Source organism: Rattus rattus, chromosome 1 (genome assembly GCF_011064425.1).
Source record: "Rattus rattus isolate New Zealand chromosome 1, Rrattus_CSIRO_v1, whole genome shotgun sequence".
Classification (NCBI taxonomy): domain Eukaryota; kingdom Metazoa; phylum Chordata; class Mammalia; order Rodentia; family Muridae; genus Rattus; species Rattus rattus.
The window spans coordinates 92036444-92051950 of NC_046154.1; the positions used below are offsets into that span (position 1 = coordinate 92036444).

Genomic DNA, 15507 nt, shown 5'->3' on the forward strand with positions numbered 1-15507 from the left:
ACCACCCACAATGGGCTGGGACCTCTCCATTGATCACTAAGAAAATGCCCTACAGGCTAGCCTGATCATATGGAGGCATTTTCTGGCTCAAGGTTCCCTCCTCCTAGGTGACCGTAGCTGGCTTGTGTCAAGTTGACATAAAGTTAGCTGTATAAAGCCTGACACTGTCATCAACAACAACCATCTGGAGACTGGGACTCCCGTTATATGTGCTAGATACTGGGACTGAGAAAGGCTCGCCTGAGACTCAAGAGAAGTACACCAGCACTGTCCTGTTAGGGACAGAAATGACGATTATGCAGGGGAGAAGGTGGAGCACTGGGGTGAGGGGAGAACAGGGAATGGGGTAGTGCCATGGAGGGTCCGTGCGCTATGCTGAGTGTAGAGACTGCCTCCTCTACAGGGGCCCGGTGAGGAACAGTTAATAGTGTCAGACCAGCTTTGGGGTTGGGGGAGCATCTGTTTTCCGCACGTGTGTGTGTGGGGGGGGGAGGGGGAGCAAGAATGAGTGAGTGAACGAGCGAGCCACTCTGTTTTCAATTCCGAGAACTGGGGTGAAAGAGTGGATTTGGGTCAATCACTTTCTTTAAGATGTAGAGAAGCTGGCGGTGTGGTAGTGTGGTAGTCTGAAATCCTGATGGCTGAGGCCAGCTTGGGCTACATAGTGAGACCCTGCCTCCAAACAAAAGACAGTCTATGCTTGCTCTGCCCTCTGCACATTGCGGGGGTGGAGGAGAGTGGGAGGAAGCAAAGCAAAACAAAACAAATTCTAAAGTGTAAGTCATATAATTCTCTTTCCCACATAAGACTGTTAAAATGTGTAAATGACCACAGACTTTAGAAAGAAACTCAACTCCTGACTGTGGCCTCTGAATACACACGTGTCCTGATTAGTCTCCTCCATTCTCTCCTGTCTCCTTCCCATCGCTACCAAAGTGAAGAGTTCCCTTACTGGAGTCCAGTCTCCTCTTGACAAGGTCCATAAAAGTTTGGAAAGGTTCATGCATAAATCAGAACACAGATCAGTGCGTTTACATAACAGGAAGCAGGTTGCTTTCCCGGTGCAACTGCTTCTGAGTGTCAAGCACTGTGGAAAGAATTGTCTTTGTGGGTCTGAGAGTGGATGATCCTACTGTTACCCAGTCTGGTCTTGAACTCTTGGCCCCAAGACCTCCTGGTGCAGCCTCCTGGGAAGCCGCAACGATTGGCTTGCACCACTGCTCTTGGATTCGGAAAGGATTCTGAGACCACACCCAGACTTAGCACAAGAAATGCTCTCCTTGACTAATGGTACCCAGGGATGCAGGAGGATGGAGCGGCAGCGAGCCCATTTGACGTTTCTGGGCTGTGCTCAGATGATGGGAAGTTTAGTTCATTTGGAATATATTTTCTGGTATCTTACTGTATACTAATTAAAAAAACATTTCAGTAAGCTATATTGCCTTTCTTCCTTTTAAAGCCATTTTAAAAACATCACCGCTAAGTAGATGCTGTTAAGATATGACTCTATTTTGGATGCTCCTGGATGTGCCAACTGAACTATGACCCTGCTCATGAGACTCATGGCTAAGAGTATGAAACAAGAGCTTTACAGACTGAGAGACCTCTGCCACTCTTGGGTCAGTCATGTGCTGGAAGTTCTCTTGTTTCCTTGTATAGAGGGGTAAGGTGTGTCTCAGCTATACTTTCCCCCTTTTAACATCCTTTGAAGCTTCGATGAGAGAATGGTAGTACTGGGGGCCTGCCTGCTTCAGAGCTGCTCCTGGATTAATGTGTGTGTGTGTGTGTGTGTGTGTGTGTGTGTGTGTGTGTGTGTGTGCGCGCGCGCTGCCTTGGTATATATGTGTCCAAATGTTTATGCACGAATGTATTTATTGAGGCTCAAGGTTGATGTTAGGTGACTTCCTTGATTGCCCACCACCTTATATACTGAGACCGGTATCTCAGGGAACCCTGGTTGGCTGGCCTGCTTGGGGATGACTTGGATTGCTTGGGGAGGGGGGCACATCATCCTTACCAGGACTTTTTGTATAGGTTCTGGAGATCCGGACTCTTAAACCACCTTCCTAGCCAGCTTGAGGGCACAGTCTTGTTGGAAACTGAGGCTGGCCTCAAATTCAGAGGTGGCCTTACATATATAGCTAGTTTAAAAGTTCCTGTTTTTCTGCCTTAGCCTTCTGATTGCCTGGGATAGGGGCATGCGCCACTGACTTTATTTTTAACCATGCAGCCTTGGCTGTCCTGGAACTCACTACGTAGATCAGGCTGGCTTTGAACTCTCAGAGATCCTCCTGCCTCTGCCTCCAGGGTGCTGGGATTAAGCACCACCATGCCTTGCTAGGTGTGAAATCCTTCGATCTTCTCTTTGCCTCAATTCCTCATTGTCAATCTGTAGAGTCTGTTTACAACTGGATCCTAAAATGAGGGCTCTAATGTCCTTTGAGAAGAGAAACATCCGCATACCCGGATGCTCGTGACAGCTTGAAAGCCTTGAAACTGATCAACACCTCTACAAATAGAAAATCCTGACAAGCCCGCTGATAAACCCCCATCATCAGTCAGGCCTTTACCCGCCCTGTCACCTCCCCCGCAGCTTCCGAAGTGTTTCAATTCTAGCTGTTTCCAAACTAAACACTAGTTATTGACAGTAAGTGCCTTTGTGTGAAATGGAAATTTTTCTCCCAAACGAGCTCTCTCGATGAACACGAGCTGGAGAAAATATATTGTTTTGTCAGGGCTAAAGCTGATAGAAGGCATCAGATGACAAAAGACATCAGAAAGTAATTTCTATCTTCCTCCTGCCTTAAGGGCGAGTGGCCTCGTGGGTGCTAATGAGCTCATTAGCTTAGTTAGAGCAGCTAATAAGCTACCGTGGGTAGAGCTCGTGGCATAGGATAATTCTTCCGTTTTCCTCTGGCAGTTACAATAACATCTTCTAAATCCATCTCACCCCATGCTGAGACATTATATTCCAATCCCCCAACTCAGAGATAAACAATGAGTTGTCCAAACAGCCCCACAGGGAGGGTCACCCTACACAAAGCTGAATTCAGAGCATGCTGGGCAGCTTGTGAAACCGTTGGCTACAGATTCGAGCTTCTTTCCTTTGGCCGTATTACTTACACGTGACCACAACAACCTTAACGCCATCAGTGGTGTTTGCAAGTCGGACACACATTCTGCAAGGGATGTTTAAAAATATGGGATGATGGGCAAGGCCCACAATGTCTAGAGAATGTGATGGATTACCTGGTTCAAAATATAAGGGTGATGTAGAGTCTGGGTTCAGACCGTGTCGGTCACGTGGGCCCTTACAAGCCCCACATTCCGCCGCTCTCCAGGTGTCTTGTAAACTTGATTTGATCCTAAGCATGATAGAGCCATTTCTATTTATTGCTGAGTAAAAATGAAAACCAACTCTAATATGATTTTTTTTCTTTTAGTATGCACACTTGTTTCTGCTCTTTTGTAGAGTTTTGTATGCACTTAGTTTTCTGGGACTTTTTTGCTGGGGAGGGAGCTGGAATCGTTGGAATCTATTATCCATTCTCCTGGGGACTGGCAAGCTACCCGCCATGATTTATAGGCACTCCCGGTCACTTTCTTTGCTTCCTTAGCTTATTATTTATTGATCTCTAAACAGTCTTTGATGAAGCCTCCTATTACCCTGCTGTTTCTGGCATCAACCGCCATTGTTGGGCCAGTGTTTACAATAAACAGCCACCAATGTGGGCGACAAGTGGTGCAGTCGGTTTTGATTAGACACTGCAAGCTGCCAGTACCTTCCATCAAACCGATTTCCTTCTGGACTATTTTCATGAGTAAGAAGACCATCGTACCTCAATAGAAGACATGATTTCTACTACCAGTGTGGACTCTGAAACTTCCACATTGCTTCCCCCCACCGGGGAGACTGGTTTTGAAGTTGAAGTAAAACTGTAGACAATGGGAGATGAAGGGAAAATTCCCAGCCATGCTCATAATTAGGTGACCGTATTTCTGATGCAGGTTCGGGCGTCATTACTTAATAATGTCATTAGCCGGGGAAACATGCGCTTTAATGAACAACCCCATGCATATGCCACACAAATTTGTGTTTTTAAGTCTTTCTTTCCTTTGCATATAAACTGTTCTCATGTTTATTTCCTTGCCGTGGTAAGGGCTGTGGAAGGTTTCAGTGTAGATTTGAATCTTTATTGGCATTGCTGAATTGGTCGTTAGTAGGAATGACCTCAAGCTTGTTGGAGACATCTGTGGCAGGGGAACATGTTCCGGGTAAGACCCAGACCAGGCCCTCGTGTCATGCATTACCCCTGTTTACCTGTTTACTACATTCCCCCATAAAGCACCCATGACAGATCAAAGAAATGTTCCATCCAAGTCCAGCTTGGTGAAGCAGAGTTTTGCTTTGTTTTTTTGTTTTTTATTTTTATAGTATTACATATAGGAGCAGTCACATCACAGAAAACCTCACCCCAGCATAGGTGACAAGTTGGAAAAACTGAGTCCTGCCTAACTTGCAGACCACGCCACTGAAAGATCTGCCGTTTATGTGAGCCTGGGCAGGGCCTCCTGGGTCTTGCCATTTTCCAAGCTTCTTGTCAGCCACCGTCTTCCCTCTAGAGGGAATGTTTCTGTTTCAACTGGGAGGTGACCAACACACAGCTCCAGTGCAGACGGCTACACGACTAGGAGATCTGTTCCTAGGACCCTCTCACTCTGGGAAATGTCTCACAGACAAGATTGGACTGGGAGGGTTGTCGTAGAGACCTTGTGGTCCGATCTGAATGCACTGTCATGTGACTTCATCTCAGGGCTTGGCTGCCCTGTCAGGTCTGCCCTGTCAGGTCTGCCCTATTCAGGGCCTAGTGTGAAGCCTTCATTGTTAGGTGCCTGGATTTAAAGATCCCAAATTTAAATGGATCTCACGAAGCACGGCGCCTCTGTCTTTTGCCAGTAGTGTGGCTTTTGAATATATTTTAAGCGAAACTCCATGTTCGTATCTGTAAACACCATGCTAAAAGAAACCATCTGCCCTACATGGTCTTCTGTGAGGACAAATGTGATGGTATAAATCCAGGAGGCCGCTTATGCGTGGTGGGATTTCTGTGAATGCTGTTGTTACCAAACTGTTGAGGCCCGTGGCATGGGACATACCCTTGGTCATTCTCATACCCCTTGTGCTGCTCCCTTTTTAAATCTCCCCTTCTCTCTCTGATTCCATTGCCTTTTCTCAGATAATCTTCCCCCACCTAGTTCTGCATCCTTAAAAAAATATAGATTGCACACATGAGAGGGAACATGAGGTACTCTCTGAAGATGGCTGACACTGTTTAACATCATGATCTCCAGTTCCAAACCTTCTGTAGTATTCTGACATAGATTTCTTATATGTACCGAGGAATGGTATGGCTTGTATTTGTGCTGTTTTAACTTTTTTTTGAGAAACTTCTGAACTTATTCCCTTGTTGGATGCACTATGTTACGTTCCCAACAACAGTGACCTACACATAATGATTCCTCCCCCTGCATCCCAGTGAGCATTTGTTGTCTTGGGGTTGTTTTATTTGACTAAAATATTCTCTAGTTCTACACATGGCTGGGTCATCCCTCAGGACTCCAGAGAGTCCACGTTAGTCCCGGTCCTTGACTGGAAGCGTCTTTTGTGTGCTGTCACAGTCAGTGTCTTACTTAATGTTCAGCTTTCACCAGAGTCTGAATTTTTCTCATAATGTCTTTGTCCATTGACCCACGAGGTTCTGTGAGAGCAACAACTTTGTCCATTGTGCTTACTGCTGTAGCGACCAGCATGAACTTGTTGCTCAACAAACAGGCACACATAGAACGCATTGTCACAGACCACCAGAGTATGGGGAAGTTTTATCACCCACAGCTCTGTCGGAGCATCAGTTCTTGAGAAGGATTCTTCTAGGGTTGAGGAAGAAAGTGCTCTGGAAGACTAAGGACAAGTGGAGAGGAAAATACTGGACAATTTCAGAGACGCGGTAGCTCATGAGTGAGCGCTGGGGCATCATCGTTACTTCTGTGACTTTGGATGTCTGTTATCCACATGAGACGTCTCCCCCTGTAGGGCGGGAACATGGTCCTTACGATGGAGGGTTAGCGTGAGTAGTACTTATTTAATCTGTGAGCCCTGCTGGAATTCATGCGATGAATTTCATTCAGATTCCATTGCTGCGAGCTCCAGCCAGAAAAGCCAATAGAGCAAGTCACTGTGAGCACACAAAAGTACACACACATGCACAAATACACATGCATGCACAAAGAGAGGTGGGGGGAGGGGAGAGGAAAAGAGAGATCAAACAAACCACCCCGTAAGAAAAATCCAACAACGACTACAACAACAAAAAACCTCACCTCAAAGTCCAGCTGAGGATATACATCAAAACCAGCTGGATTTGTAAAAATATGGGTGTCCTAGACCCCTATTAAGTATTACTGAGCCTGAAGAGTTATCTCTGGGTAGAGACAGGGGTGGCCCTTCATCATTCTATTTAACGTTTCTCAACGCTGTAATGAAACACTTGGCACAAACAACTTCAAGGAAGAGTGGTTTCTCCTGAGTCATGTTTTGGGAGGTAGAGCCCATCATGCAAGGAAGACACACCACTGAAGAGTCTGGTTCGCAGCAGCAGGGGCTTGGGGAATAGTTTTCTATATCCACAAAGGCGAGGAAGCAGAGAGTTTGGCCTAGAATCAGGACCAGTCTATGATCTTCAAGGTCTACTGCCCATGTCACTCAGGAAGCCTTTGCATCCCAACGTTTCTACACCTTTCCAAACTGCACCACCAGCCAGGGACTAAGCTTCAAACACGTGAGCCTCTGGGAGACATGTTACACTGAAATAATATTCTACTTCTGGCCTCAATAGGCCCATGATGACCCTCGTAGAATAAAAAAATATATTTAGCCCAATTCCAAGAGTCCCAATAGTTTTAACAGTTTAAACACTGGTCAAAAGTATAAAGTCTTTTCTAAACTATAGGCATATTCTCAGCTATGAAGTCAAAACCTACATATGTATTTCCATTATACTGTGGCTGAGGGTAAATTTTCCCATCCCAAAGGGAGGAATTGGATGATAACAAGCTAAGGCTAGACCAAAGCAAGACAGAAACCCCACCAGGGAAAGCATCAACCTCTGAACCTCTGTCCAGAGCTCAGGGCCTCTAGTAGCAACATCTGGGCTTCAAGGGTCTTGAGTAGCTCTGCCTGTACAGATCTGGTGCCTGAAGCACATGTGCCCGTTCCCTTGGGCAAGCACAGCCACATTTCTGATGTGTCTGCCAAAACCCACACACAGCCCCCCTAGGAGCCACATGCAGGGAATCCAATCCTTTCACACATGTCCGACCTCACTGTCTTTTTTCCTGAAATCTTGATGTGAGCCCCCATGACCCTGGAATATTTGAGTCTACATTCCCGCAGAGTCAGCAGCAATTAAGTGGAGTGGTCTATGAGAGCCTGCCAGCCTGACCCCAGGAGAAACATTTTCTGGGCAGTCCTGTTTAAGCTGGAGCAGGAACTCCTGTAGTAGTACTCTCTATTTATATATTCCCCACCCACCCACTCTCCTTCTTAAAGAAAGTTTTATAATTAGCTTGCATTTTTCCATCCTAGAACCTTTGATGGGTGGGCTCTCACTCTCAAGGTTATCGTAGCTTTTGTGCCTTTACAACTCAGAGTTTGAGCTTCTTTTAATGGCCTACTCTAACAACTACTGTTTTGTCCACACCCATCCTGTCTCTCATGCTCCTTTCCCTGCTAAAAGTGAACTTGAAACTTTCTGTTCTGCTTTTAAGTCTCTACCCACACTATAAATCTAGCTAGACTAAGTGAACGGTGGTCATGCCACATCTTTGATGTTATGACATCTTAGAAAGTTTTCTCTACCAAACAAATTAATATAATAACTTTCAAATTCAGCATCTGTCAAACTTTTAGGGGCCAGGCAGAGCACAATTCTTTGACAGAATGTGATATAAATAACCCCTAGCTCAATCCCCAGCAGAACCTGTGTTCTCCCAAACTATGAGCTGGGCCTTCGTTATCTGCACTTTCCTATTCTGATCTTCCTAGCTGCCACCAGAATGACCCATTAAGCTCTACTCTAAGGCTCTCTAACCCAGAGCTCCACATTCTTCAACATTTCTCCAACAAGCTAGTACAGAAGGTCTATGAACCACACAGTCAAGTTTATCATAGCCAAGATCTCACTTCCTGGCCCTGATTTCTGTGTCAGATGTTGTTCTGGTTGCTGTGACAGAACATCTAATAGAATAAGTTAAGGGAAGAATTATTCATTTCGGGTCATGGTCAAAGGGAAATAGACTTTTATGTTGGGCAAGGCATGGTGGCTAGTTCTGTCCATGACAGCCATGGTCTAACATATCTTAGAGGACCGGGAAGTAGAAGGGATTAAAAGAAGGTCTAAGGTACTGTCCTAGACTCATGCCCAGCAATATGTGTTTCCCAGCTTGGACCTTCTACAATTTCCCAAAACAGTGCCATTGGCTAAAGAACAAGTCTTCAAACATGGAGCCCACGGATGCCATTGCACACTAAAGCTCTAATAGTCAACGTGCATAACTTGATACATTCCCTGGGTGATTCCTACTGACAAGTGCTTAGAAGAATGTGTTTTATCCAGATCATGTAGTATTCCTGAATATCTTCTGCCAAGGGATTATGCAACTTGAACATCTCGGTAACGGAAACTCACAGAACTGTGGGTGCTGTCAGCTCTGAGTCTTCCTCTCGAAAGACCAACCCAATGACTTGTCATTAATCTGGTGATTTTCTTTTATATTAATTATAAAGTTCTTGCAATCACAACTAAAGTCATCATGCCTTCCACTGCTGTTGAGTATGTTTAAGACAGAAACCAATTTCATTGTCCACCATGTTCTTACTCTCTTGGAACCTGCATTCCTCTAATAACATAGCTCTCTCTTGCTGCTTCCTGTCCTAACCTCACTGTTGAGATTTTTGGGAGTCCATATTCAGGGTACACAGGCTGTTTTCAACTTCAGTTCTTCACTAATGTTTCAATTTTCAGCTTTTCTCTCTTATTCCCTCTCAGACCTGCTCTAGCTGAATCCTGGCTTAAACCAGACGTTTTGTACATGAATAACTGGGCAGTCTTAGAAAACATTAACTACTCTTTGGTTGGCTGCTCATGTGCACACAAATAATGTGCACACCGATGCCTTGCAATGTTTGGGGCCAGTAAAGGTTTGATGCTGGAAAAACACAGTGAAGGCTAAGGGGTCTTGTATCTGGTAAACATGTATAAAAAGAGAACAGAGCCCTGTGACCAAACTTGGGACCTAAGAAGTGGATAAAGATGGGATTTTTATGAAGTGACCTCCTCATTCTGGCCCTAACTGCTTATGATTTGAGTCTATATTGGCTGAAAGCTAAATTTAACCAGAACACTGACGTACTGAATATTGTGATATAATGTACACAGACTCCTGGGCTACTGTATTTATTACAGATCTCTGGGTATCTCCAAGAGCAACTGATGAGAGTCTGATCTTGCCAGCGTCTCTTAGGAAAGTAAGTCTTGGTCCTACAACACCAGGCCAAGCATCCAGAATGAGGCAGAGAGGAACATTTAGATCCACTAATTCTGCATCAAGGGCTTAAGAGAACCTTCATCTTCTCTAACCTTCTTCCTCTTCCTTCTTTTCTTTTCTTTTTTCTTTCTTTTTTTTTTTTTTTATAGCATTGGGCATTTGAACCAGGGTCTTGTGCATGCTAGGCAAGCATCCTACCAAAAGCCACACCCCTGGCCCACATTTCACTTCTTATTTTGTAACAAGGTTTACTCCAATTTTCCATTGGCCTTGAACTCCCAATGCAGCTCAGACAGCCCTTGGACTTGCGATCTTCTCGCCTCAGCTTCCGGGGTAACTGGGATGACAGCTTACACCAGCAGGCTCGGTGAGGCTACCTTCTTAAGGCCAAGCATGGTTGATGAGGCCGTGGGAACATAATATACCGTTGTCTTTATTCTGAATGCTTTAACTCAATGAGTGAGCTTTTATTTTAAAGGTGTGGATGTCAGGAATGGCAGCTTTTCCTGACTTTTTACAAATGAAGTAGAAAACTCAAAATCAAAATGAAAAGCGTAAAGATTTTCTTTTTCTTTTCATTTTTAGGTACAGCTGAGATCACATGTAGATGTAGATCTCATTATATTTCTCCCTTGCTCTGTGTTACTCAGTGTATCCCGGGCTGACTTTGAACCTTTACTTATTTATTTATTTATTTATTTATTTATTTATTTATTTATTTATTTATTTATTTATTTTTGAGACAGTGTTTCTCGGGTACCTCTGGCTGGTATATACCCTACTATGTAGACCAGGTTGTCCTTGAACTCACAGAGATCCTCCTGCCTCTGCTTCCCAAGTGTTGGAATTACAGCATGCACTATTGAACTTTTGATCCTCCTGCTTCTCTACCTCCTAAATGCTAGGAGTGCAGGCTCGAACCACTACTTTGTGCTTAATGGTGTTGGGGATAGGGATGGCACTTCGGGCTTACTACCAGTGCATTCCCGGTCCTCCTAGTTTATATTTTTCTTTTTTGAGTAGCATCGTACCTGCGATCTGTCATATCAGTGATGGAGACAGCTCTACCGGTCCCTTAAGCCTCACTGCTCAAGTTTTACTAAAACCCTTTGGAACTGTGTTTCTGTTGCTCAACCTTTAGAATCATTTAAGATTATATTGAGTGGTCCAGTTTAACACATGGCTATAGAGATGTGTCTGTGTGCCTTACCAATTTCATTGTTCATCCATGTTCTTCCCAACACCTATGCACACCATTTCTTAAGACATACCTGTTCTGATTTGTTTTCTCCTTAAACAGGGTTACTTTTTATTTTTTGGTAGAAACTGTAAGAGTCTATTAACAGCCAATAACTAGTATTTTTCAAGTTCCTGTGTATTTTTGAAACACACATTATGTAATCCTTTGTCGAACATACGTATGTAATTAACTCTGGAGTCAAAGAAAGGGAAAGCCATGCAAACAGAGATGCCCATGAATTTTATACACACGAAACCTGCTCTTGACTCAGTAGTGTATCGTGGAATCTCTTCACACGAGTGCGTGGATCGTTCTGGTCTTTTTATGACTGCACAGTCACACCGTGGTTTATTTGCCTCGTTTTCTCTGTCTCCTCTTGGGCCTCTTGTAGCCCAGGCTGGCACCAATGTAGCCGAGGCTGGCATCAATGTTTTTCTTGCCTTCACCTCCTGGGTGCTGGGATGACAGATGGATTGACCACACCTACACCCAACTCTCTTTTGATAAACATTTGAGTTGTTTCTGTTGTTTCAATATTACAGACAGATTTGCATACTCATTCATATTTATTTGTATGTTTTAAGTCTTTTATCTGAAATAAAATTAAAAAGTCCCCAAAAGGATGTTTGGAAAGTGGGTTTAGTGAACCCCATCACTGGAGTCAACACTGGAGTGGAATATAAGAAGGAAACTGAGTAAAGCTCAGAGGCCTCCAGCCACGGTTGCCCCCCAGAGGGCAAGGGCAGGAGACGAGAACCATGTGTTCATTAGTCCTGTGCTGTGTTGGAAACAGTCTCACTCTGCAGCCCAGGCCAGCCTTGATCTTCCAGTTGCCCTACCTCAGCCCCCAAGTTCTGGGCTTACAAGGATTTATTAAGCCAGCATTTCATTAAGTAAGCTTGAATTTTTGTCAGAAAAGGTACACATGACAATTTTGAAGATTAAAAGTCTCCGGATATACTGCACTTGTGCTCTGAAGCCTGCTTTGGCTGGAACTACAATGTATATGTAGTTTACTATCTTTTAATACAATATATATGTAGTTTTACGGTTATAAAAAAGAAACTTGAACTCACTCTAATGCTTTCTGATCTATCCGCTCCTTTGCGAGTGACCTTTCCCCTTGAGAGCTGAGTGTGGTGTGACTGTAGAAAGATAAGCACTTTCTGCATTGCCTTGCTTTGAGAATGTCAAGGATTCTGTAATATTTTATTTCCTATTCAGTTGACAACAGTTGCTACAACTGCACTGTCCTCCACTGAAGAGTTAAGGATCTGAAGATACATAGTAAAAAGTTCCAGAGAACGTTAGCATGTAAATGAACCCTAAGATGTATTATTTCATACACAAGGAGCTCTATACATAAGCCGCCTCCTAATTTGGCTCTCCTCTCTGTGTGCACGTTTGAAAATTTCATTAAATCCAGGCACACCGGTTTCCTATGCTTCTGAACAACCTTAATTTTACATAATTACATTTGAACTATTTGAGGGAGTCGGTTTTCTCTTTTCCCAGATGAATGGCCTCTGTTATCATGAAATGTTTCTTTCTGAGAGCCTAATTGCGGGGATGGGAGTCAGGGCTCCTCACTGATGTCTCCTTGCCTCTCCTTGCAGAGATCAGCTGTGGCAGTCCCCCGGAAGTTCAGAATGCCATCTTGGTGGGGAATCACAGCTCCAGCCAGGGGAGTGTGGCTCACTATGACTGCGAGGAGGGCTTTGAGAGTCCTGGAGGAAAGATCACTTCTGTTTGCACAGAGAGCGGCTCCTGGAGTGAGATCACGCATGCATGTGCAGGTACAGATTCCTTTCTGCTGGCCTCCTGTTTACCTGGAACAGCACCAGAAGGGGCGTGGCTGCCTCCCTCTGGGTCACACTCACCTCTGCCATTTACTAGGGTAGGCATTTGGCTTCGGATTTATCAGCTTAACTGTGATGATGTAGAAGGAGGATTGGGAAAATAACATACAGAGGGAATTTTACACACCCATCTTTTGAAACACCGTAGTTCACAGTGTGTGTGTGTGTGTGTGTGTGTGTGTGTGTGTGTGTGTGTGTGCCTGTGTGTTTTACCGTCTCCTCTTAGCCAGCTGAGATAAAGCGACTCTATGAACCATTTCCTTGGAGGAGTGTATACTCTTGACACATTTTGATATGACAGCTTTTCAGACAAAAGATGACAAAATCCAAGGAGTTAAGTTTGATTTAACTGCAGGATACTGGTTTGTTTTCAGTATGGAATCCATGGGTGTTATATACGTCCACACCATGGTAGAACCGGTCTCCAGAACTTATTTTCTAAAACTGGAGCCCACGACTCCTCCTCCCCACAGCCGTTGGCACCCTGCTATTCGCCTTCGTTCGCACAGGAATTTGACTACTTTAGGCACCCCATGGAAGTAGAGTCATGAAATACTTATTTCCCTTAGCATGATACTGCTAAGGCTCACCAACAATATAGGATATGTCATTTTCCTTACTTTTAAGCAGCGAAGAGTATTCTATTGTATACATACATGCATACATACAGCACTATCTTTTAAATCATAGTTTTCATTTTTCTGTGTGTGTGTGTGTGTGTGTGTGTGTGTGTGCGTGCACAGGTGATTTCTACATGTGTGTGCAAGTGCACATGGATGCCAGAAGACAGCCTATTCTCAATGTTGTTCCTAAGGACCTCCACCTTTTTTTCTTTTCTTTCTTTTTTGAGACAGGATCTCTCATTGGCCCAGAGCTCACCAATTAGATTAATCTAGCTGGCCAGTGAACCCCAGTGATCTGTCTGTATCTGTCTTCTCAGCACTAAGACTACGCAAGTAAGCCACCATGACCTACGTTTTTATGGAGGTTCTGGGTGTTGAACCCCAGACCTCACACTTGCTTGATAAGCACCACGGTCTGAGCCAATTCGCCATCCCTACGAGAGAAATTTGATGACATCCATCCTGCCCATCTGTTCATCCCAAAGATATATATGTATATTTAGTGTACTCTATGTGTGAAGCACTACGTTTTTGGAATTTACAGTGTGGTAGAAGAACCAGCTCTCTCCCAAGGAAATGCAGGTTCACATGTCCTTGCAATGTTTTGTAAATAAATTCAAAGCATCATAGGCTGCTGAAGCCAGTGGGGAAGGAACTCTTGGAGGAGACAGACAATTCTTACATTCAGTTATCACCATCGTATATTTAAAAGGTGTAGGCTGTGGAGTGGGGAGGAAACAGAAGATGAGAATTCAGAGATCTTGGCCACCTCATTTCGGAGATGTCTCCCTGGGTGAGCAGGGAAGCAAGAACAAGCCAGTACCATCTTGCATTTTCTCTAAAGCCAACCTCCCTAGACTGATGGTCTCTCTAACTTAGCATCGCCTCTCTGGCAGCACCTCCAGGACTTACCCGGAGGATGTTAGACAGCTCTCTCCCAGAACTGTTCCCCCAAGAAATGGCTCCATAAGAGAGCTTGGTATCGCTGTGGTCCCTTTGCCATTTGTCCGCTGCCCAAGGTCCTCTGCTGCCACCATTCAGAATTCAGTGGGGGCACAAGGATTAGTCACTCCGTGAAAAACCAGGGGATCTGCGCGGGGCACAGTAAGCTATTAATTAGCTGATCCTTTTGCAGCACTTTGAAGAGCAAACATGTTATGTAACCGCTAATTATAATTACTGTCCTCAGCCCTCCACCTTTTACTAAGTCTGCAGCTCCAGCTGCAGCTGTTTCCCTGGGCTTATGCAAGCTTTGATTTCAGGAGAGAAAAAGGCATTCTCCCCGGGAGCGAGGCTCTTTCTGTGAGGAGGCTTGTGTGCCCTCGATCAGGATTGGCAGCTAAATTCGATTTTCACAGATAAAGGGAGGGATTTGCATGCTGATTAATTCATGCTTCTGTGCAGATCATCTCTGGAGGGGAAGGCTGGAGAAGCTTCTGGAAATGGAGCAAGAGATGTGGTTGTCATGGTTCTTGCTTGGCTGCTCCCTCTTTCCCCAGTTTTTCCTCAATCTTAAGCCATCCCGAATCCCCCAGTGTGTTTTTATTTTACTGTGTTTCATGGTTCACCTCTTTCCCTACCGTCATCTTTCCTTGAATTCCCTCCGTCTACCCCTCTGTCTATATGCCTGTGTTTAATTTCCGACTGGGTAGGACGCATTACCTGTACCCAGATTGTTTAGAATTACTTTAAAGTATTTTTGAAAGCCCCGTGCCTCTGTGTTAGTGGCTCAGATCTGTAATGTTTTTTAATAGAGTGTGAACTCTTAACAAGGTGGTAGGACTTTTTCCTCTAAGGCCAGTTTGAACTGGAAACTCCAGACAGCTGGGAATTAGGCAACTACTTTAGTGTCTGGAAAAACCCGAGGTGGAAGCTTCACATTAATGACTCAGTTTTACTTCAAGATCAAAGAGGCTGATTTGTTCTTGATAAGGCTGTCCCTGGTTCCCATTCTACACAGGTCATTTACCTTTCATGTTTCCAGTCTGGGTTAATAATTACAAGGTTAACACTCCACACTCTGTCAGTCCATCACTCCATGCTCTTAGGAGAGCAACAACTCTGTTGAAACACGGATTGTTGTTGTCCCAGGAGCCTTTCTGCATCCCACAACCTGCCCCGGGTACTACTGCGAATGCTACCAAGCTCCTGTTACCCGATGTCCCTCCTTGGCTGTCAGCCC

General features: G+C 44.6%; 1 protein-coding gene across 1 annotated transcript in view; it reads left to right on the plus strand.

The window, feature by feature from the left end:
• Susd1 (sushi domain containing 1) overlaps positions 1 to 15507 on the plus strand; it is a 114348-nt gene that overhangs the window by 29774 nt on the left and 69067 nt on the right. Inside the window, exon 6 of the mRNA XM_032903523.1 lies at positions 12460 to 12639. Within this exon, the coding sequence (XP_032759414.1) occupies positions 12460 to 12639 (180 nt within the window). The remainder of the gene's footprint in view (positions 1 to 12459; positions 12640 to 15507) is intronic.